The sequence below is a fragment of the Notolepis coatsorum genome (assembly GCF_963971535.1).
Source record: "Notolepis coatsorum genome assembly, chromosome: 3".
Lineage (NCBI taxonomy): Eukaryota > Metazoa > Chordata > Actinopteri > Aulopiformes > Paralepididae > Notolepis > Notolepis coatsorum.
The window spans coordinates 124,160,893-124,186,904 of NC_140167.1; the positions used below are offsets into that span (position 1 = coordinate 124,160,893).

Here is a 26,012-nt window from a genome sequence, read left to right on the forward strand (position 1 = left end):
TCAAACCTGGTTCAAGCAGTAGACGTTCCCTTATCTGTGGGCTAGCTACATGTTCAATCAACTGGACCCGGAGATTTTCCTCAGTTTTATTATCAAAGTCACATCTGGTAGCTAGGTCACGCAAAGCAACAACGTATTGTGCAATGCTTTCATGCAGTGCTTGTGCACGCTTTCTGTGTGTCGCTCGACTACTACGTTGATTCTTGGAGTAAAATGTGCATCCAACACTGCCACCGCGTCAGCCACGGAATCACCTGTATTTGGCAATGTGTAGAAAATCCGCTGACCCTCGGTACCAAGACAATGTAGAAGGGTAGCTCTCTTCCGAGCCTCGGACCAACCATTTCCAGTCGCATTTATTACCAGCATGTAATTCGTGAACATCTGGTGCCAAATCTTGAACGGCATAGTAGGTTCCCCAGGGCAGGTTAAAAACGACGTCGGAGAAGCTACATGTAAATTAGCCATCTCTCCTGCAGTAAAAACGTCTGTTAAAAAATTCCCCGGTTCAACTTCCTCGTCGCCAATTGTTATGTTGTACGTACGTAGTATTTTGTATGTAGGTAGAGGTGTAGTAATAAGACTCCGGATACAGGATTACTCTTTAGTCTTTTAGTCAAGCATAGCAGGTTAGGTTACAACATGGTACACTCTGTTCTCTCATCATCAAGCAACGTGTACTCTTCTTCTCACTCTCTGTAGGCATAACATGGCATTGTATCAACTACGCCCCATAGTGGAGACTCTTGGGAAGTACAGCTTTCACATGCATTATATGGCCAAATTCCCAGCATACAACACGCAGCAATTAGTGACAGCAAACCACAGGTGACAGTCAATCAGTGTTAATTACAGAGAACAGGTTGACGTACTTCAGAATGGCGGTAGAGTTTCCAGTCCTGGGAGAGGACAGAAACCCAGAACGTTACAACAGTATGTAAATAAATGGTACTCATTTGTGAGATATTAGTATTTGCCATCAGCCAAATGTTTGTAAATATTGCCTGTGGCAAGCTGGCAAGTCTGGTGATTGAGCTGTCTCAAACCGTGGCCCCTTTTCTTGGTTCTCCAATTGGAGGACCAAGAAAATAATTTCAATTGGTGAAAGACACAGCCACTTTCCCCACTGCTGATCCAGATTCTGACTGAATACCAATCCGATCCTAGTCCACCACATCCACCTGTTAGCTGGCACTAGAGAGAGAGAAGTGGGATACACAATGTGTCAGACCTTATAAGGAAAGTTTGATTGATTGTAACCACGCCCGCTTTTGAGATGATTTATGACCCCATAAGTCCCGCCCCCTTTTCTGATTGGTCGAGGACTCAAGGAGGCGGGACATCCGGTTTCGAGGGGAGGGACATCCGGTTTCGGAAGGGGAACGGTTGTAAGGGCGGGGACTTCCGTTTTTAGAATTTTTTTCAAAATAACGTTTTTTTTTATTTAATTTTTTTTTCAAAATAAAAGTTCTTCAAAATAAAATATTCAAAAATAAGTATTTTTTATTGTCAGAAATAAAAGATTCAAACGTTTATTTTTTTTTCAGATTGTATTTGTGTATTCCAAGGATTAGAATAAACATTTAAAGTGTGTGTGGTTTAAGTTACAGAATTAAGAATAAGTGTATATCTTCAGAATAAATGTGTGTGTGTATGTGTGTGAGTGTGTTCAGACACTTGTGTGTGAGAATTAAGAATAATACAATGTGTCTGTTTAAGTAGAGAATGCTTTCTTCCAAATGGTATGGTTTGAGCAGAAAGTGTCTCCCCCATGCTGTGTGTGTCTACCTCTCAGTAGACGGTCTCCACTCCGTAGGCTGAAATGACATACAGAAACACTAGAGTGGTTCTGACACTCCTCCAGCGCTATGACATCCCCCTGCGTTGTCGTGAAGGCGGGAGAATGAAGATAGCGAATGGGATGGCTCAAAAGTGCCATATGCAGCTTCTGCCAAGTCCAAAAGATTTATGACCCTCCGACTTCCCCCTTTCTGCAGAGGCGTGTGTGGGTGTGTGTGTGTGTGTGTTCCTCAAAAGTGCCATATGCAGCTTCTGTCATTTCCAAAAGATTTACGACGTGTCTTACTTCTCCTTTCTGTAGAAAAAACGGCCCCCAAGGTGTGGCTGTGCGTGTATGTGTCTGTGTGTGATTTTTTTTTTTTTAAAGAAAATTACAAAGGTGCCTATATTCTAGTTTTCTTGGATAAAGCCAAATGAATGTTAGGGAATATTTTTTAAGAAAATACAATGTCACAATCTTTAGATAATTGTGTTCAGAAAATTACAAATGTAATGTGTCTATATTTTTTAGTTTCATATGGAAGAGTGTGTTTAAGCAAAAGTCTAAATAAAAGAAAATACAAATGCAAGTGAATAATAGGCTGATGTTGTTTGAAAAAAATAGTGATAACTTGTAACCACAATAAGTATGTATGTATGTATGTATGTATGTATGTATGTATGTATGTATGTATGTATGTATGTATGTATGTATGTATGTATGTATGTGCGTCTGTGTGTGTGTGTGTGGAGGATTGTTTTTTTTAAAGAAAAATACAATGTGTCTATAAAGTGTAGAATATCATAATCTTTAGACATTTGTGTTCAGAATAAGTGTATATGTTCAGAATAAAGTTTCAGAATAAGTTATTTTTGGGTGTCAAAATGCACCATTTCATTAGCCTGCAAGGGTCTAGGGTTTGAATGTATCGTTAATACGATCCGGTGAAGCGTTTTATTTAAAACATAGATTCTTTTAAAAAGGCTGCATTACAGTGTTTTTTGTATTATTATTCACATTAATTATAAAAGTTAAAGACATGATAGCTTAAAGAGTTGGGGTGAAAATATAAAGTGCTGAAAAGATCCGTCTGTGAGGATCTCAGCGTGTGTGAGGGGTGTGAACAGGGGCCCTGTTAGGTGTCAAAACACCGCATGGGGCGTGAAGTTTAGGGGACAGGCAAACTCAGATGTTACAGGTAACATGAAAGTTAGTGTACAACATTATACTCATAGCATATTTTTAGTTCACACAATGGAAGGGTTCACATGTTTTCACACATGTGTGAAAACATCCCCATAAACATGCATTTGTCCTAATAAACTAACCTACACTATAACATGCAGCACTTTGATGAATATCGTTACACAGCTGACAGAGTTGTAATACCAACTATTTGACAGTTTGGGACACGGTGTTGACCATAGAGATAGCTGTATTTCTTATTTCGTAAAACTAATACAATGTAGAATGGAAAATGAGTCTTTGACAAGGTTAAGAGGTAGCAGATCAGAGAAAGACGTTTGTCTTGTTTACATCAGAGTCACCCATTTTCAATACATCAGGGCCTATATGGCATACAGATAGACTGTAATGCTACATCCAGACATTTAGGACATAGCAGATTACAAATACAGCACAGTTTGTGAAAACAGTCCAGAAAATATGTGTCTGTCCAAGCTGTTTTAACTGTTTCATATGTCTTAAATTAAGACTTATTTCTGGATATAGATCACTTCAAAGCATGAATGTCCATCTACTGTTTAGGCCTACATTTTTAGGTCAACTTCCCCTTTTTAGCACGGTTGAAACCTTACCAACATAACATCAAACCCTATTTATATGTCACAGTACCACTGAAAATAGCACAGAGTATGGGGAAAGGCCTTCTATGCTAGCTAGACCTTCTATGTTAGCTATGTCTGTAAAGGACTTTCAAAAACCCATTCAATATAGTTTGTTCCACCTCAAATGTAATGTTCAAAAAATAGGTCTCAGTAAGCGTTCTGTGTATTTTTAGGTCTTTGCTGTTGCTGTCAATTGGGACCAGGGCCCTGTTTCTTGTACGTGGTTCAACTAAGTCGATCAAGATGTCATTATCCAGCTTCAGTTAACCCGATGTTTGAAGCCGGGATTTTCCTGTTCCACGAAGGTGGATTCAGTCTCGTTAACTCAAGCCAGACTTGCGACTCAGGCTAAATGCGCGCGCCGCTTTAGGTGAAAAGCCAGCACGTATCGATGGCAGAGATCCTGATTCTCTAACGGCATTGATTGATTAATTGATTTAAGACTTTATTGACAGATTGCAATACGGCTCAATCGCCTCGCCGACAAGTTAAATGCGTTATCTATAGGCTAATTTTAAGTCCCTCATTACCTCAATCAATCAGATTATATTTCTTTAAACTTGCCTGCTGGATTGAATAATCAAATGAGATCTTGCTAGCGAAAATAATTAGTTAACTGTTATACAGAATTACGATACGGCTCTCTTACCCATTGATTGATGTATAGTCAATCTTTAACTTATCTCCAATGTGGTCTAACGGGTTGTTCTTTTGACTTTCACACAGACGACCGGGGTTCGAGACCCTAGTCGTCTCCTTCTTTTTGCAATATAGGAATAATTCAATTTGGTGCACGTTGAGAGCTATATAAAGAATGACATCCTCAATGCATGTAGATTTATAATATTTTAACTTAAAACCAGGCTACTTTGGCGTATAATCATTAATATTATATTCAGAAAAATCATATTGGAAACACCGGGTTTTGAACCCCGGTCGCTGGGTTGGCAGGCTTGAGCACTACCGCTGCACCACTGTGCCAGATGGGATAAATTCATTGTTTATACATTAATGAACGAGAGACCCGTGTTTAGAATATCCTTTGTTTTGAATGAAGTTTATCTCTTTATCCTCATTCATTAATGTGACGTCAACGGCTCATTCAATTTCTCAAATCCGTCAAACAGCGCATCTCATCAGACATCTTAATCCCAGTTACAATTAAAATAACCACATAATGTGTACATCGCACGAGCGAGCGCCACCGTCGCCACGGTATATATAACGTGCATTATTTAGGACAAAGTGAATTTAGTATCAGCATTTTGGGTCTATTTTACATTTCAAAAGCCCCCTCTGGAAGAATGGAGCACAAAAACGTAATTCAGAATGGTATAATGCAGATCGTAGACTGTGGGAATAGTTTCAGGAAACGGGCTGTCACTTCTTTGCGGGGGCGTGGCGATGGTTGATCCGGCTAACTTGAACTTAAACTCTGCTTTCGACCAGGCTCAAACTTTTGGATCTGTTGTCATGGTGATTTGGAAAATCCACGTACAGGGAACCGGAGAGACCGGCTAACTCAGTTATCCAGTTAAAGTTATCCGGCTAACTCAGTTATCCAGGTACAAGAAACAGGGCCCAGGTCTAGCTAAGAAAAAAAGGGTCAATGATCTCAAATGACTACTTGGTAAAAAGGTATAGCATCTTTCATGCATGAATTTCAACTCTAACGTGTTACACACTAGTAATTCAGCCATAATATTTGCTAATAGTATTGTTCTAAACAGTGTATTACAAATACAGTGTATTTGTATTTATATCATTGTCACCTGAAAACATATTGCAGGATATTTAGCAGAAACTATGGTAAATGTACTTTGATGCATGTAAAAACGTCATACAACTTCATACAGACGTACAGAATACTTTTATACAAAATGCTTCTATCTGCTACGCTTTCTGTTATTTTATGAAATAAAATAGTATACCATGTAAAATAGAAGTAAAAATAGAGGTCACAGTGTTCAGTATAGACATATGTACAATGTTCGATGCAGAATAGAAGTAACTGAGTTACCATACAATATACTATGCAATGTACTAATATACAATACTATATAGTGCAAAGCAGAAATGGGATGAGGTACAATTTAGGTACAATTTACAGTAAGGTCTACAAAGGTATGAGGTGCATTGCAAATCCAATACCAATAAATATAACGTGTCTTTAGGTGTTCTAAAATGTGGAGAATGGGTGCTGCAATGTGTTGTTTGTTAAAGTGAATGTGTGCGTTTGGATGTGTGTGTTGTGAGTGCATTTGATGTTTGTTGTATAGTGTTATTGCTCGTTACGTGATAACACATAATCCTATTGAATTCTGAATTCTTTGTTTATAGGCTGAGGGTCAATGATACACTTGAAATAGACATCTAAAATCATGAAACAGGTCGATTTTTTGTAGATTGAATCATTAGACTCCTTGGGAGGATAATGCTATTTTCTCAGGGGGTTGACATATATCACCCCTTGACACATCCCTACTTTGTAAGACAAACAGCTTTGATGTTGTAATTACAGTGATTAGGCTTGTGTGCCTGTCTAAATTTTTTTATTAATCTGCTTTTTGTGTATTTTTAGGTGCTTGGTTATGTTTTATCTGTCATTTTGACCAGGTCTAGCTAAAAGAGGGGTCTATGATCTCAATTGACTACCTGGTAAACACACGAGTAAAACAGACTATTTGCAAACAGCATTGTTCTAAACAATGCAAGGCATAAATCTTTGTATCTACTATACAGTTTGTATTTATATCTTTGTTATATGAAAAACATGTACTTTGGTAAAAACATGATATCACATAATCCTAGTGAATTCTGAATTTGTTGTTTATTGGTTGAGTGTCAAGGATACATATAAATTATAAACATCTAAAACCATGAAACTGCCCGATACACTTAAAAACATAGTTTTTTTTACCTGTTTGCATAATGATAAGGTAAAAACAATACAGATGTATTTTTACAAGTTTTAGTACGATCAAGCCCCAAAGGTATTTTCTTTAACCTGATCTAAGGTAAACAAATAGCACATTTCTGAATTACTTTGCTGAACAGTGTCTAGTTTTTAGCCCCCCCTGGGTTTTATGCTCTCAATATTTCGATATACATTAAATCCTACACACGATAGGAAATATTCAAACAGCTCAAAGATGATAATTCTAAGGCAAATACATTTTAACTCACTCACCATAGTTAGTGTATAGTATGGTTAACATGTATGAAAGTTGTTGATACAATATTATAATTCATAATAATTTTGCAGAAAAAAGCTAAATGCACAGGTGTAGTACAGGTTAGAGGAATGTACAGTAGCGGAGAGCTGGGTTCTTCCGACTCCAGCCCATATGTGGAGTCAGTGTAGAGATCTTGTGGGGAGAAAGCCATGATTGCTAGCTAGCTAAAAGTACAAAATGCACTGTAAGTCTTTTAAAAGGATGATTTAGGGTTGACACGCCCCCTCCGGTGCCTCCTTGGTGAGAGAATAGCGCTCCAGGTCCCCTGAATTGCTGGCTGGAAGGAGCCTTCTTCTAAGACGTTCCAGGTCTGTCCTCACCTTGACTCCTTCGTTAGTAGCCATTCCGCATGTCCGTAGACATTCTAGCCAGGCTGTTACCGGTACTGAGAAGAGGATATACTCATGACTTGTATTAAGGAACCTTGAGAAGATGGTTAGATTAGTCTCTACACCAGAAGCCAGAGTACTTCTTATAGATATCCGCCCGTAATACACATACCCGTAGTCTATTGAGCTTATTACCAGGGTGAATATCTGCCCGTCTTTAAGCGTTCTAGTAGCATCTCCATCCATAGACTTATACGATGCTTTTTTTAAATGCCAAAACTCACTCTCCGTTAGGTCTATCACAGATCTTCTTACATCATCCTGGAAATCCTCCAAGGGGTTCTTGTAGAACATAACTCTCTCCCATTTAACATCATAAGCGAATCCTAGCACGCCATCATTGAGGGGCCATATCTCGGTGTAAAACAAGCCCTCAAATCTGGATGGTGCAAGTAACTCAGCCTTAAAATGCGCTACTCGGGCTGACGTTCGTATAGTAGGTGTAGATAGATTAATTGCCATTTTTATTTTTCTAGGGTCTCTCTAAGAGGGAACTCTCTAAATATATAGGTTTCTATCCTACACATACCCCCTCTATAGCGTCATACAGACCCGTCCGCAGCTTTGCCCCCACCCCCCATACAGAAATACATCCATCTAGACATACACACCCACACAATCTTTTTGACAGTCACAGTCTTTGACAGAAACTTTGAAGTATCAGCTGTTGTTTAAAGTATCAGCATCGTAGAATAGGAAATGGGGAATTTCTTCAGCAGGACTACCAGCTGTATTATGAGCTCTATAAACTATGATATCGCAATGCTTTTAAAACATGCTATAGCTAATAAAGTCACCGATGCCCAGTTGTACACTGTAAACGGGAATGTCAATAGCCTGCGCTTAAGGCTTTTTGAAAATATGTTGAAGCTGGTGAGAGAGCAAGGCTTGCTAAATAATTGGCAATATATGATAGAGACACTCTCAGAGGGTGAAAGTCTTCTATCTGAAAACGGCTTAGTTACTATTTTAGATCATATGAATGGTAATTTTAACAGAGCACACCTGTTATGTTTATACACTGTAATAGTGGATGTTACGGCTTTTAAACTGACAAATCATAAGTGTTTAGAAACGTTAGATATTAATCACATTATTGATGTTATCCACGCTTATATTATTGATAAAAAAGGTTACAGCATGATCTGCAATATTCTTTAATAAATATTTTATAATATAACCAACTGCGTTTCTTTCTACCTCTAGATGTAATAATTGTTTTGAATGATTTTAAGTTCAGCTCTGTGAATTGGAACCCTTTAAAACTTCAAAATGTCACCACTGTCTGTTAAATGTAATGCTTGAAAACAATTTACCATTTGTTGGGATCATGATCAAATCAGATTTATTTGTAAGGTCCTACAATACATACATTAATGACCCCTCGGGTTAAACACATATTCTTTAAACAATTCAATAAGAAGTATCACATTAAATCATGATGTGACGTACTTGGGTACGTGGGTTGGTCATTACCATTATTACTGTATTTATGACACCTTCTGAACATCAGGTTAGTATATTTAATGTGTTGTGTTTTGTATGTGATGTGTGTGTGTGTGAACATGAGAGCTAATGCTGTCTCTTTTCTCTCCCTGTCAGGTGCTGCCCGTCCCTACACTGAAGAGTGCTGATTGCCTAATGAATGACAGCTAATGGCAATCACCTCGAGAGGGGCGGGTAGACAAATACCTGACAGCACACACACGTCTGGGCGCCTCATTCTGTCAATTGCCAGTGACCAGAGTAGAGTGAGGTTGCCATTGTTTGCCACTGTGGTGGAATTGATACTGTGCTTATCTACTGCTTCGGGTGGACTAAAGTACTGGTATATGTATATAGATATTGTTGGCCTCTGCGCCACTCCTCCATTGGAGTAAGTATTCTCTTGTTGGCTTTAGGCCTAATCCCACTGAGTGTGGAATTGTACCTTTGGTACCTTTGCTGGGGGTTTTCCCAGTACCAACCTCTGGCTGGTTGGTGAGTGTCTGTGGGCGCTTATCTAGTTTACTTTGTATTATACTTACCTTGTGTGTTCTCCCTTTATCCCTCTCCCTGTTTGTTAATTGTTTGTGGGTTGTTTTTTCCCTTTGTTGCCTATTTAAATATCAGTGGAGGTTTAAATCCCTACCCGGCATAATAAATATAATTTACTATTTTTGGAACAACGTCTTGTGTTTATTATTACCTACCTGCCCGGGACTGTTTTGAAAGCATTTACTGAGAGAGGCTGCTTTTGCTCATGTGTAGCCAGCTCCAGTTATTATTCTGTGTGGTCCTTAGACCTTTGTACATGACACATGAATAAGCCATAAATACCATAAAGTCCACAAAATTTAAAATAAATGAATGCAGCACAGTCATACATATCCTTGCAAAGGACTTAAATGCATCTCAGACCTAGTGTTGAGGAGATAACCCTAGACCAGGGGTCAGGAACCTTTTTGACTGGGAGAGCCATAAAAGCCAAATATTTCTAAATATATTTCATTGAGAGCCATATAGTATTTTTAACGTATAATAAATTAAATATGTCTTACTTTTAATGCGACTTCTGGTGCTGCATGGTTTTGCTGATGGCCTTGTAATCTGGTTCATACGTGGTGAGGTTGAGCTTCATGCAGGCGTTGAGGCTTCCATCAGTTAAACGTGAGCGTAGGTTGGTCTTTATGTTCCTCATATGCGAGAATGACTGCCCACATGCATATGTAGAGCCAAACATGGTCAATACGGCAATACTCTCACTGCATTGTGTGGTATGTCACAGGAAGCTCGTTCCAAGTTTTAAGAATCAGCTGGTCTTCAGGTTGAAGATTTTTTATTTCTGTCCACTTGTGTTCCCTCGCCAGCTCTGCTCGCTATATCTTCAGCTACAAATACTATTAGCTTCATCTTCAAAACTAATTTCTGTTTACTTTAAAATGACACAGTATTATTAAGAAATATCACAAGTATTAATTTTTTTTTTTTTTTTTTAATAAAAACAATTCTGGGAGCCATATGCTGTCACCAGAAGAGCCATAGGTTCCCGACCGCTTCCCGAGACCCGTCTTAGATGTTGCTGACAGTCTTGCACTAAAAACAACCAAACAGTCAAACAGTTACAATAAAACATACCAACACATTTGTTTTGTATAGAAAAGGTGTAATTCCCATAGAGTCGGATATTTATCTTTCTGTACACGTTTTTAAAGTGAAATATATTACTAGAACTCTTTTTACATCATTCTACATAAGACTTGTAGATACATAAGAACATCTTATAGAACATAAGACATGTTTTGATATTATAAATGAAATGCCTCATTGTCTTAAGGTGTTTCATACAAAATATAATCGATCCACTATACCCCTGTAACGGGGTAGACCGTATCGCTACCTATGACACAGTGAATCAGTCCAGATATTATACATTATTTTTACACAAACAGCATATTTATTGTGTGAACGAAGCACATCTTTCATGTAGAAATAAGACAAGTCGACAATAGACCTATCAACAAGACATCACCATCTTGCTACACATTACATTTCGCAGAGTAAATTTCACACAAACTGAGTACATTTGGATAATTGAATGTGAATAATACATTCCTATCTCTGACTTCACAAGTCTGTTCAGGGTTACTGATGTTACTGAATGTATCCTGGATACATTCCTATCTGTGAACACTATAATCACGGTAAAACCTAACATTGCATTATTTTCATGGTTATAATGTATAAAATACATCTTTGCTTTAAGATGTTTCATGCTAAATGGTTCTTAACGTGAATTTCCTTCAATCATCGGGACAAAGATCAAACAACCTCGCCGGTAATACTGTGCATTTAGCTTTTTTCTGCAAAATTATTATGAATTATAATATTGTATCAACAACTTTCATACATGTTAACCATACTATACACTAACTATGGTGAGTGAGTTAAAATGTATTTGCCTTAGAATTATCATCTTTGAGCTGTTTGAATATTTCCTATCGTGTGTAGGATTTAATGTATATCGAAATATTGAGAGCATAAAACTCAGGGGGGCTAAAAACTAGACACTGTTCAGCAAAGTAATTCAGAAATGTGCTATTTGTTTACCTTAGATCAGGTTAAAGAAAATACCTTTGGGGCTTGATCGTACTAAAACTTGTAAAAATACATCAGTATTGTTTTTACCTTATCATTATGCAAACAGGTAAAAAAAACTATGTTTTTAAGTGTATCGGGCAGTTTCATGGTTTTAGATGTTTATAATTTATGTGTATCCTTGACACTCAACCAATAAACAACAAATTCAGAATTCACTAGGATTATGTGATATCATGTTTTTACCAAAGTACATGTTTTTCATATAACAAAGATATAAATACAAACTGTCTAGTAGATACAAAGATTTATGCCTTGCATTGTTTAGAACAATGCTGTTTGCAAATAGTCTGTTTTACTCGTGTGTACCACAATATAGTTCCAATTCTTTCACGAAAGTTGTTTACCAGGTAGTCAATTGAGATCATAGACCCCTCTTTTAGCTAGACCTGGTCAAAATGACAGATAAAACATAACCAAACACCTAAAAATACACAAAAAGCAGATTAATAAAAAAATGTAGACAGGCACACGAGCCTAATCACTGTAATTACAACATCAAAGCTGTTTGTCTTACAAAGTAGGGATGTGTCAAGGGGTGATATATGTCAACCCCCTGAGAAAATAGCATTATCCTCCCAAGGAGTCTAATGATTCAATCTACTAAAAATCGACCTGTTTCATGATTTTAGATGTCTATTTCAAGTGTATCATTGACCCTCAGCCTATAAACAAAGAATTCAGAATTCAATAGGATTATGTGTTATCACGTAACGAGCAATAACACTATACAACAAACATCAAATGCACTCACAGCACACACATCCAAACGCACACATTCACTTTAAACAAACAACACATTGCAGCACCCATTCTCCACATTTTAGAACACCTAAAGACACTTTATATTTATTGGTATTGGATTTGCAATGCACCCCATACCTTTGTAGACCTTACTGTAAATTGTACCTAAATTGTACCTCATGCCATTTCTGCTTTGCACTATATAGTATTGTATATTAGTACATTGCATAGTATATTGTATGGTAACTCAGTTACTTCTATTCTGCATCGAACATTGTACATATGTCTATACTGAACACTGTGACCTCTATTTTTACTTATATTTGACATGGTATACTATTTTATTTCATAAAATAACAAAGCGTAGCAGATAGAAGCATTTTGTATAAAAGTATTCTGTACGTCTGTATGAAGTTGTATGACGTTTTTACATGCATCAAAGTACATTTACCATAGTTTCTGCTAAATATCCTGCAATATGTTTTCAGGTGACAATGATATAAATACAAATACACTGTATTTGTAATACACTGTTTAGAACAATACTATTTGCAAATATTATGGCTGAATTACTAGTGTGTAACACGTTAGAGTTGAAATTCATGCATGAAAGATGCTATACCTTTTTACCAAGTAGTCATTTGAGATCATTGACCCTTTTTTTCTTAGCTAGACCTGGTCCCAATTGACAGCAACAGCAAAGACCTAAAAATACACAGAACGCTTACTGAGACCTATTTTTTTAACATTACATTTGAGGTGGAACAAACTATATTGAATGGGTTTTTGAAAGTCCTTTACAGACATAGCTAACATAGAAGGTCTAGCTAGCATAGAAGGCCTTTCCCCATACTCTGTGCTATTTTCAGTGGTACTGTGACATATAAATAGGGTTTGATGTTATGTTGGTAAGGTTTCAACCGTGCTAAAAAGAGGAAGTTGACCTAAAAATGTAGGCCTAAACAGTAGATGGACATTCATGCTTTGAAGTGATCTATATCCAGAAATAAGTCTTAATTTAAGACATATGAAACAGTTAAAACAGCTTGGACAGACACATATTTTCTGGACTGTTTTCACAAACAGTGCTGTATTTGTAATCTGCTATGTCCTAAATGTCTGGATGTAGCATTACAGTCTATCTGTATGCCATATAGGCCCTGATGTATTGAAAATTGGTGACTCTGATGTAAACAAGACAAACGTCTTTCTCTGATCTGCTACCTCTTAACCTTGTCAAAGACTCATTTTCCATTCTACATTGTATTAGTTTTACGAAATAAGAAATACAGCTATCTCTATGGTCAACACCGTGTCCCAAACTGTCAAATAGTTGGTATTACAACTCTGTCAGCTGTGTAACAATATTCATCAAAGTGCTGCATGTTATAGTGTAGGTTAGTTTATTAGGACAAATGCATGTTTATGGGGACATTTTTTTTAAATATGTGTGAAAACATGTGAACCCTTCCATTGTGTGAACCAAAAATATGCTATGAGTATAATGTTGTACACTAACTTTCATGTTGCCTGTAACATCTGAGTTTGCCTGTCCCCTAAACTTCACGCCCCATGCGGTGTTTTGACACCTAACAGGGCCCCTGTTCACACCCCTCACACACGCTGAGATCCTCACAGACGGATCTTTTCAGCACTTTATATTTTCACCCCAACTCTTTAAGCTATCATGTCTTTAACTTTTATAATTAATGTGAATAATAATACAAAAAACACTGTAATGCAGCCTTTTTAAAAGAATCTATGTTTTAAATAAAACGCTTCACCGGATCGTATTAACGATACATTCAAACCCTAGACTTTATTCTGAACATATACACTTATTCTGAACACAAATGTCTAAAGATTATGATATTCTACACTTTATAGACACATTGTATTTTTCTTTAAAAAAAAACAATCCTCCACACACACACACAGACGCACATACATACATACATACATACATACATACATACATACATACATACATACATACATACATACATACATACATACATACATACATACATAGATACTTATTGTGGTTACAAGTTATCACTCTTTTTTTCAAACAACATCAGCCTATTATTCACTTGCATTTGTATTTTCTTTTATTTAGACTTTTGCTTAAACACACTCTTCCATATGAAACTAAAAAATATAGACACATTACATTTGTAATTTTCTGAACACAATTATCTAAAGATTGTGACATTGTATTTTCTTAAAAAATATTCCCTAACATTCATTTGGCTTTATCCAAGAAAACTAGAATATAGGCACCTTTGTAATTTTCTTTAAAAAAAAAGAATCACACACAGACACATACACGCACAGCCACACCTTAGGGGCCGTTTTTTCTACAGAAAGGAGAAGTAAGACACGTCGTAAATCTTTTGGAAATGACAGAAGCTGCATACGGCACTTTTGAGGAACACACACACACACACACCCACACACGCCTCTGCAGAAAGGGGGAAGTCGGAGGGTCATAAATCTTTTGGACTTGGCAGAAGCTGCATACGGCACTTTTGAGCCATCCCATTCGCTATCTTCATTCTCCCGCCTTCACGACAACGCAGGGGGATGTCATAGCGCTGGAGGAGTGTCAGAACCACTCTAGTGTTTCTGTATGTCATTTCAGCCTACGGAGTGGAGACCGTCTACTGAGAGGTAGACACACACAGCATGGGGGAGACGCTTTCTGCTCAAACCATACCATTTGGAAGAAAGCATTCTCTACTTAAACAGACACATTGTATTATTCTTAATTCTCACACACAAGTGTCTGAACACACACACACATACACACACATTTATTCTGAAGATATACACTTATTCTTAATTCTGTTACTTAAACCACACACACTTTAAATGTTTATTCTAATCCTTGGAATACACACATTCTTAAGATACACACATTTATTCTTAAGACTTTTGGAATACTTATTGTGAAATGTTTATTCTGAAAACCTTGGAATACACAAATACAATCTGAAAAAAAAATAAACGTTTGAATCTTTTATTTCTGACAATAAAAAAAAACGTATTTTGAATCTTTTATTTTGAAGAACTTTTATTTTGAAAAAAAATAAAAATAAAAAAAAAACTTTTATTTTGAAAAAAAATTCTAAAAACGGAAGTCCCCGCCCTTACAACCCCTCCCCTTCCGAAACCGGATGTCCCTCCCCTCGAAACCGGATGTCCCGCCTCCTTGAATCCTCTACCAATCAGAAAAGGGGGCGGGACTTGGGGGGGGGTCATAAATCATCTCAAAAGGGAGCGTGGTTACAATCAATCAAACTTTCCTTATAAGGTCTGACACATTGTGTATCCCACTTCTCTCTCTCACTAGCACTAACATTGTTCCATCTGTCTCTTCTATTCTGGAAGCTACGTTGAGAGCCAAAGTAAACTAGAGTCCACCAGCCACTGTGGCCAGTTGATGAAAAGCTTGGTTTAGTGTTCTATTGCTACAATAGATCCCTTCCTCCCTCAGGACTCTGTTTGGGGCCCTCGCCCTCTATCTGGGAGGGGCCCCCGAGGGCCCAGCTGGCACAGGGAAGACCGAAACTACCAAGGATCTGGCCAAGGCTGTAGCCAAGCAGTGTGTGGTCTTCAACTGTTCTGATGGACTAGACTACATCGCCCTGGGCAAGTTTTTCAAGGCAAGGACACCTCTCTTTCCCTCTTTCTGTGTCTGTTTCTATCTCTTTCTCTCTGTCTGTCTGTCTTCTCTCTCTCTCTCTCTCTCTCTCTCTCTCTCTCTCTCTCTCTCTCTCTCTCTCTCTCTCTCTCTCTCTCTCTCTCACACACTTGCAATCTCTATTTCACACACATACACACACACACACACACACATTGTAATACTTCTGGAGTCAGCGTTTCAGATTCATAATAAACAGATTAGGCAAAGCTGTGATGCAGGCATTTTTTTCTTGGTGCAGAGCTATTCCATTACCAAACATCTTAACCTACATTGAACTGGTTTTACTAACTTTAATGCACTTGAAGTGTGCACTGTGCCGCTGTATTATCTAGGAAATACAAATATCGGATCGGGACTCAGTATTGGCAGATACTTAATATTAAATGACTTGGATCAGGGGCAAAAACACTTGATTGGGACATATTGATATATATATATACACACATACTGTATACTGAGAAACATTTGTTCCCTTGTTCCAATGCATCTAGTTCTCTCAGAGCTACAGTAAGTAATTGTAGTTTTGGCAACTTGTGTGCCAAAGAAGAAGTGTGATCTGAGGTTGAGTTTGCAGTAGCTGCAGGGGCCTTTTCAGTGAACTGTTGTTTCCAGTTCAACCTCCAAGGTCATAGTGTTATCTTTCTAGTTTCCACTCAGGTCGCATTATGATGTGCCCTCTGAACTGTGCTGCAGAGCTACAGCGCCACTGTGGAAATCAGAAATCAGTTGCCTTGGCAACTGAAAGTGTGTGTGTCTGACTGTGCGTGCGTTGTGTGAGTGTGTGTGCGTGTGTGTGTGCGTGTGTGTGTGTGTGTGTGTGTGTGTGTGTGTGTCTGTGCGTGCGTGCGTGCGTGCGTGCGTGTGTGTGTGTGTGTGTGTGTGTGTGTGTGCGTGTGCGTGCCTACCACCAGGGCCTGCTGTCCTGTGGAGCTTGGGCCTGTTTCGATGAGTTCAACCGCATCGACTTGGAGGTTCTCTCCGTAGTGGCCCAACAGATCCTCACCATACAGAGAGGTGTGTGTGAGAGAGAGAAAGGGGGGTGATTATACAGTATAAGTAGGGCTGGGTGTTATTGACATTTGACAGCATAAATATTCGAAATGAGCTCACGTGGGGTTGTTATCATTCATTCAAATTACATGTAAATTATATATATACTTATTTTCTTGATAAAAACAAGATTTGATCTTCAAAAAAGGGGGGGGGGGGTAGTTTACCTTATGGGTGGAACAATACAGAAATGAATAAATAATTAATAAATAAAAAAGTATTATATTTGGGTCAATATGGTAAGTGATTGAAAGCTCTGCTATTAGCAAATGAATTGCCCTTCACATATACTTTGATTTGATTGAACTGACAAGGTAATTAAATATCTTCCTCGGTTGCTTGATGCCATTTGGTCCCCACTTTGTGCCCCACAGTGTAATGCTGCGCAGGTCACAGCTGACATTTCTGCCAGGAAATATACTACAACATTACATACTAACAATATGCTAGCCTTTCCTGTAATGTTTTGCAGCTAATGTTAGTGCTTCCCCTAATGCAAGCTAATTGTAAAAGTGGATGTTTATTTACAATGGCCGCAGTACCGTAGAGTTGAGTTTGGTTTGCTTTCATGTGAAAACGGTCTGTTTTCTACAAGGCATCACTGCCCATGTTGAGATGCTGCTGTTCGAGGGCACTGTGCTGAAACTGAACCCCTCCTGTGCCATATTCATCACCATGAACCCTGGCTACGCTGGACGTTCCGAGCTCCCAGACAACCTCAAGGTACCGCCCCTCCTCTTTCTCACTCTCCCCATTAAAGAAAATCATCAAGTTGTTGAGGGGCTGCTTTCCCTCTTCTTTTTATGTTAGTCGTAGATCTGCATGATTTTTAAAGGAACTGGGAATTCCACAAACCCACAAATACCCTAAAAAGGTGTTCAATACTATATCTTTTGTGAGGTTTTGTCCGCTGCTCACCTACTCTTTCCTTCCTTTTAGCCTACTGTTTAGGAATTCCCTTCTCACTCACTCTCACTAGCCCCCACCCTCTCGTTCTTTACTCTCGTTTTCTCTCAGTGGCCACACCTGTACTACCTGTCATTGTGTGTTTGATTGGTCTGGTGCCGAACTCACACTTTTAGTTCGATTATCAATTACCTCTCGCACCTGTGGTGCATTCTAATTAGTTCCCCTGTGGGCTTTAAATACCTGGCTCTTCCACTCTGTTCCTCGTGGGGTCGTGTTGTAACATGCCGTAACTTTCGGTATCATATTCTCTATCATCAAGACTCCTTCGGGAGGTCCTCTGTTCTGTCTATGCTGTTTTTATCTCCGGCGTAAAGATGTGCTCCAGCCTTCGCCTCCTGTCGCCGTTGCCTGAGGGAGAGACTGGACTGCGCTCCCTAGACTTCCACGGGAGGCATCCCAGTGATCCACTTCAGACCTCCGCGCAGCAGTCGTCCTGACGCACATCCAGACCTCCGCGCTGCAGACGCCCAGACACCATCCAGACCTCCGAGCTTGGCACGCTCCTCCGTACCAGCGCGCACTCCCAGCAGACGCGCATCATCCAGACCTCCGAGCTTGGCACGCTCCTCCGTACCAGCGCGCACTCCCAGCAGACGCGCATCATCCAGACCTCCGAGCTTGGCACGCTCCTCCACGCAGACGCACTCCAGATGCGTCTCTCTGTACCGGCGCGCACTCCAAGCAGTGGCGCACCACTCTGACCTCCGCTCGGACAGCCGGCTCCCCGGTGGCGACGCTCTCGCCCCGCTGCTGTTCCAGCGCTCTTTGCGCACAAACGTCTGGGTGAGTTTTTACTGACTGTCTTGATCAAATTCCGTTTTCGTGTGTTTCTATAACACTGAAGATTACCACCTTTTTAATCAGACAGTCACTCACCCAGCGTGTGCCTTTGTTTGTTTTCACTGGGATAATATTTTTGGACTTTACATCTCCCACTGTGTGTTTGTTCACACCGAAGATAGTATTCACATTTGGATTGTTTTTTGGACTTCACTCTCAGTGTGTGTATTTACACAAAGATATTTTTCACTTGGGATTGTGTTTTGGAACATTTGCTCACTGTGTGTTTACTCTTTTCCAGTATGCAGCTCCTGCCCTCGCCCTGTTCCAAGGCCTTACCCTGTTTGTCCCCAGCCCGCCTCCGCGGGCCTCTGTCCCTTCTCCCCTATCTAGTCCTCCCTGTCCAGTTCCCCCTAGTTCCTCCCTGTCCAGTTCCCCCTAGTTCCTCCCTGTTCCTGACTTCCCTTGCCTTCCCCTTAGCCAGCTCGCCTCTTAAAGGCACTGTGCCTTTCCCAGTCATGTTATCCTTTATTTTGTGTTCTCCCTTAAAGGGACAGTGCCGGTTTTTCCTTCTGTTCAATAAATGCCAGTTTCTTGGCTTACTCTCATACCTGTCTTGTGTTGTGCGATTGGGGTCGGTTACAAACCATAACATCTTTGTCACAGCATTAGTATCACAGTGTGATATTTACAGTACAACACTGCCACAATAAAGGCCTTACACAGAATGTTTGTGTAGCTCTCTTTCTTCCAAGATGGCTGCCTGTAATGACTTTTGAAAGAAAATACCAGAGTAGGTAAAGCATGGTATTACTGTTCCACTGTGACTTGTTCACAAGATCCAGTAACAAAACACCAATTTATAAAATTCTTGTTGATGTGTTTCTCATATATCAACACATAGCAACCGTTGTTTTGCACATAGCAACCACTGTCTCATTGCCATGTACAAAACATTGGTTGCTATGTTACAGGCAGCCATGTTGGAAGACAGAGAACTACACAAACATTCTGTGCAAGGCCTCTATTCTTAGAGACTTGACATGACCAGCATTCATCCAATCTACGTCTCTTCCGCGACTCAGGCCCTGTTCAGGACAGTGGCCATGATGGTCCCCGACTACGCCATGATCGCTGAGATCCAGCTCTACTCATGCGGCTTTGTGACGGCCCGGCCCCTGTCGGTGAAGATCGTGGCCACCTACCGGCTGTGTTCGGAGCAGCTGTCCTCGCAGCACCACTACGACTATGGCATGAGAGCCGTGAAGTCTGTGCTGACCGCCGCTGGAAACCTAAAGGTACCTTACAAGACGAGAGTTGAACTGGTTTACAGTAAGACTGGATGATCTGTGGAAATTGTGTCACGTAGGGCTGAAATGATATGGGAAAACATAAATTGTGATTCTTTTGACAGATATTGCATTTTGTGATAGGGGAATGGCACAGTATACTTTGTGTTGTTATTTTTATTTTCATTGAATAAAGTATTCAAATAAGATTTTACAGGGGGGGGGGGGGGGGGGGGTCTCTACCAAACAAAGATGTTTTCCTACGTCTGCAGAATATGCTAGGGCATCTCTGTAGCACCATGATACTTCATTTACAATGGTATTATGACACATATTTTGCCTTTATCAAATATTGCATCCTCCAATGTTTTGGATATTGCATATTATGATTTTGATAATATTTTGATAAATTGTTAAGCCTTGATATCATTGTACTTTTTTTATATGGACATACATACAATATCACAACATCTGCATAGTATCGACATACATATCACATACAGTAGGTATGTACAAAGATGTTCATTATACTGGACTGCATGGCACTGGGAACTGTGAACTGTGATCATATTATTAAACTGAAATTGTCATTTTGTGAGAAAGCTGACTTTAACAATTGCTTTTTATCAGTATTTAGACAACTCCAGGCAATGCAGGATTCTCTGCGCATTGTCCCAAGTGCATGTCCGAAAAGAGTTTAAGTGGAACACACACAGTCACACACAAGCAACAACACTCTCACCATCTCTCACTGCAGAGTCTCTTTCTACTGTAGCTTTCACTCATCTTGTGCAAAACCCATCATTTCCACAGATTTGATTTCAGAGTAGGTATGATGAATTAGCGATAATTCACTCGATAAAGTCAAATTGGATGCAACCGAAATAACACCACGGCTTGAGTCGAGTGAAAACGGATGACGTAATTTGGCACGCAGGGAGACCGAGGTGCGCTTGATTTCTATCACATGCCAGAGGCAGCAGGCCAAAATAAATTGATAAGCAAATTCAGTCTGCGGGCCAGATGGAAATGCCAGGCCCATTAACACTTTGAGTGCCAGCCATGAGAAATCTTGTTAGTTCATGCCATGCGTTGAGTGCCAAGGACGAGAAATCTCGTTATTTAATTATTATTTCTTTTATTAGCGATTTCCATTCATTTTTCATCAATCTAGCCTCACGTTACCACTGTCTCTGAGCTCGAACAGGGAAAATACCGCCCCCTATCGTCTCCCGGATGGTAATGCACGCATTGGATTGGACTCAATGAAAATGGATGAGAAAAGAAAAATCCGTAATCCACATTTTACTTCTCAGGCATGTAACCCGAGCCTATTGCAGTCATCGCCGACCCTCAGAACAGCGTGGATTATGTGTTTCGAGTACCCAGCGTTGGATCAATAAACGCGATCGATATTTGGAATGGCGATCAGGAATTGGAATAATCTTTTTGGAGAACATCTGATGTGAGGTAAGGAATCTATTTTACCAGTCTTGGGGTAATCAGAGTTTTTTTTCACATATATCTCAACGTGTCCCCTATATGTCTATGTGTGTGTGTGTGTGTGTGTGTGTGTGTGTGTGTGTGTGTGTGTGTGTGTGTGTGTGTGTGTGTGTGTGTGTGTGTGTGTGTGTGTGCTGACCAGGAAATAGATAATCGATTTTCAGCCCGCTTCTCTAGCGTGCATAAGTACACATATACTATCGATAATCTAGCGTTTATTTGAAAACGATTCATAAATAGGCTGAAAAATTACAACGTGTTTTGTGTATTCCACTAAAGGCAGATTCCTGCGAAATCTTGTTTTTTTCTGGAAATTTCCCAAAAATTGCGTTTTAAAAAAATTGAATAAAACGGAAATGTACTGATGAAAAAACTATCCGTTTCGTACATGTTGACTGCAAGCAAGTCATTGATAAGCGACGGGCATATTATACACATAATATAGAATATAGAAATAGAGAAATCATGAAATATCGGAAAATCAGTAGGCGCTCACCACGAATACTGGAGACGCTGGGTTTGCCTGTTCGAGCCCAGCGCTCCACATTGCTTTCAGTTTAGCTTGTCGTCCGTACTAATACACATTGGCAGTATTAGGGGGTGGGAAACTGATGGGTGGGGATCGGGCGTTGTGGACAGTGACTCCTACAGGTCGGTTGGTGCGCCTGCGCAGTAGAATCAGGAAGCGATGGGGGCGGCGCCCCTCCAAAGCGCAGACCCCTGACGCTGAAAGATTGCGCCGCGCAGGTGAAAAGATGCGACTGCTGTTACCTCGAGTATCGGAGGGGACTCGTGCTATGTATGACTTAGTCCACATTGCAGCCGGCTTGTGGGAGGCAAGAAACAGCGTTCGAGACAGGGGAGGGTTGAATTGGATGATACGAAATTGGGATGGGAGAAAAATAGAAAATGGGAGAAAAAGTGGATAAAAAAATATATATATATATCGGAAAATCAGTCTCAAATGGCTGGCATTCAAGCGATAAATCGTGCACCCCCTGCTGGCACTCAAAGTGTTAAGGGAACACGCTGACATTGTGGGAAATGCGCTTACCATCTTCTCCAGAATCAGACAAGATAGATACCAATTCCCTCTCTGTGTGTTCAGTAGAAAGCTATCCGTCTGCAAGCTACTGTAGCCTAGCTTAGCACAAATAAATGGAAGCAGATACGGACCAGCTAAGCGCATTTCCCATGGCGTGTTCCTTTAAGAGTGTGCGGTGGCTTTGTTCTTTGTAAGGCATGCATATTGAGATAGTCTCGTAGTACAGGGCACATTCATGTACATTCATTCATGTAGACCGTCCACATTATTTTGCCTATCGTAGTCCAACCGCCAGAGCGTTTAGTGCAGACTTGTATTTTGTATTGACACTGGTACATTAGTAAACGAATGCTACTGTCGCTACATGTGGACAGAAAAGGTTTTATGGCATGAACATACATAAAGTCCACTATTGCCTAGTTTTTGTTCACGTGGACTCTAGCTGACTCCAGTCTGTGTATGCTATGGCTGGACTATGAAAGGACCTACTGTATAGTGGGGCAGCATACATTATGATTAGTACATACACTTCACATCTCTCACCCTACTCTATAATAAATACACTAGTACTTACAGTACTACCTGTTAGGATTAGGGGGGAGAAAATAACCCAATATGCAGACTGACAGAGGAGAACCCAAACTGCGGAATGACAGGAGGAACGGAGAGGGTGGTTGCTCTTCTCAAAACGTACTGTAGTGTTCTATTTATTTTTAGAACCAAGAGAGCAAGGGTATTTTACAGTACAAAACAAAAGCAAAGGCACAGCCGAGCTTCCACTTAAAAAACACGAACTGGAACACGAAAACAAAAGTGCACAAAACGGAATACTAATATAACTTACTATGACTCAACAAACAGCAGGGCAAGGAAGACAACAGCAGTGACACGACAGGTACGGGAACAAGGAGGTATGACGCCACAAAGGAAGTGAGGACAGAACACACTAATATAAACAGACTAACAATGATGAGCCACACCTGGCACAGCCAGGCAAAAACAAAGAATACAAAATCAGACCACACAAGGAATAATCAAACCTGGACACAAAAGGCAATAACACACACAGACAGGGGGACGACATCAAACAAAGGCATGGATGGCCCATGACAATATGAACGAGGACATAATATGAATTATCCCTAACCACAGTTCTATGATGGCCTGTACCATCTGACGGTGACCACTAGAGGGAGGTAGGAGACCACTGTTCACATTGTCTTGTCTGGGACTGTTACAACTACCATCGTGGATGCACTCTTCTAAACTAACTTTTGCATGAATAATTTAATCAAATCTGTTTTGAAGACGAGACATGAAAGTAGAAACAGACTGTTTTTTGTATGTGTGTTTGTGTGTGTTTGTCTTAATCCTCTGAAGTATTTATTTATGGGGATTGTGGAGGGGCTAGGGGGGGGTATTGAGGGGGGCGCTCAAAGTCAGCAGTAGGTCCCACACACAAGTGCCATACACCACCAGAAAGCTGGGACACTAAGGAGTCACTTGAGATGCAGCTCAGACAGTGCTGTACTATGACAATCGTTTCTGTCTATTCATATGTAATACACATGTTTTGAATCTTGCCTATTCAAATTATGAAAATTGTGAGTGTAGAGGGACATTATGTAATTCACCTATTGGGATTATTCCCATGCTCAATTATGTGTAATAAATTGCAGCATACATTTTTGGGTAAATGCCATTAACTACTCAGATCTGGTGCAATATTTAAAGAAAAATTACCCTAGAAGTAATTTTCTCCAGCAGGGAAGTCATTTCATACAGTGAATAATAAATGAAAGGTGTCACGACAATCAAAAGGCTACTATGGGCACTTACCTCATTGCACATGTTGGATTCAAGAGAGTCTCAGCTTTACATCCATGCATCCTTTAGTTTACATCCAATTCCAAGACTGTCTAGGGACCAAACAGTATGCAGAAATAGGCTAAAATAACAAAACAAAAGTAAGAATCACATCTATGCATGACAATCACATCACTGCTAGTTTAGCCTAAAACTAGCATAGTTTTAGGGACTAGCATAAATTAACATGGCCGTAAAGGTGAGACTATTTTTTATTCAGATACTTAAGGTGAAAGATCAAGAGACCCCTTTGAAAATGGCCATGACAATTCCCCCCCATCAAAATGTTGCCTAACTTACGGTAGCAATATTTTGTAATATTTTGCCATATTTAGCCCCTTTCACGGTAACCTAGACATGACATGGTTGGTACATGGATTCCTCGCAATCTCTAGTTTCATATGATATAGCACTAGCTAGGCTTTAAATGAGCCTGTGGAAGTCTGTGATGTCAGCCGGTGCCCCAATAGACTTAACAGCAGCATAGATGAAGCAAAGGGGAACGGCACCCTGATTACTCCCCCAGTCCAACATATTCAATGTGGTCCCAATGCAGCATCTGTAGTTAGCTAGTATGCCATTTAAACTGTGTATAAAGAAGGCTATACATATCTACCTCTTTACTCCACTGAACAGCGATGTTATCGCATCATCAAACTGATATTTCCTTTCAAGAACATTACATTGAACCAAACTCTCTGCATTGACATTACGCTGTCATCACAGTGTCAAACGGAGACTATTTCAGTTTGAGAAATCCGAGCATTGTTCCAAAGCTCCCCTATTTTCCACACATGTCACAACAAAACAGCGTGCGCAGTGAAGTGTGAGAGGGGAGGGGGGGAAAAGGCAGCAGATGAATGTCGTATATTCTATACATAACTCAGGTTATTTACAGTACAATGCGGTTGCTATCTGGAAAGGAAGAAGGATCATAATGGTAAAATGGTCTTTTCTACTGAGTAGAGAAATAAACTGTGCAGCCCAGACAAAATGAACTATAGTTCAACTCCAAGCGTTTATTTTGCCTCGGGGCTCAGAGTGAATTCAGAAGATAGCTTTTTACATACAAGGATTATTTCATAGTACATCAAACATGTTTGTACATAGGCTTAATAAGGTTTGCACATCAAACCCAGTCCGTTACAAAAACAGTAGTCATGTTAACATCAATGAAATGGAGAATCTTACTGAGCATTACACATGAGTAAACCTGGTTTCAGATAAGGGCTCTGTACATTACTCTAACCTAAACAACAATGGTTTTTCCCCATGATTTGCTCACATGTAAACAGCTCACAGTAGTCTCTGGATGGGTGGTGGTGAGAGACGCAGACCCTAGGGGGGGTCTGGCCTGTCTCTCTAAACATGCGTTCTCTGTTATATACTCTGATCTCAACCAATCCTAGCACATTCTGATAATACATTTGGTCCTATTAGGTTTTGTCTTCTGGGGGCGGTCCGCCCCCTTCCCTGTCTTCCTCCTCGGGGTCTACTTCCAGTATCAACAGCGGGGGGTCTTCATGTGGCTTCTTGATGAATGGACAGTTTAACACTAAAACCTTTTCTAATTTGTACCTTAAATGTAAGAAGTTACATATGTATTCAGCATTAACCCAATGTGGAGTTTGTCTATATTTTTATACCAGATTTCCTATATAAAGGTGC

The 26,012-nt window shown here is 39.9% G+C and overlaps 1 protein-coding gene across 1 annotated transcript in view; it reads left to right on the forward strand.

Moving 5' to 3' along the window:
• Positions 1-26,012, forward strand: part of LOC311225992 (dynein axonemal heavy chain 7-like) — a gene marked incomplete at both ends in the record, with an annotated part of 810,419 nt that overhangs the window by 189,530 nt on the left and 594,877 nt on the right. Inside the window, 4 exon segments of the mRNA XM_084311374.1 lie at positions 15,633-15,801; positions 16,754-16,856; positions 17,488-17,615; positions 19,727-19,939. Of these exon segments, the coding sequence (XP_084167500.1) occupies positions 15,633-15,801; positions 16,754-16,856; positions 17,488-17,615; positions 19,727-19,939 (613 nt within the window).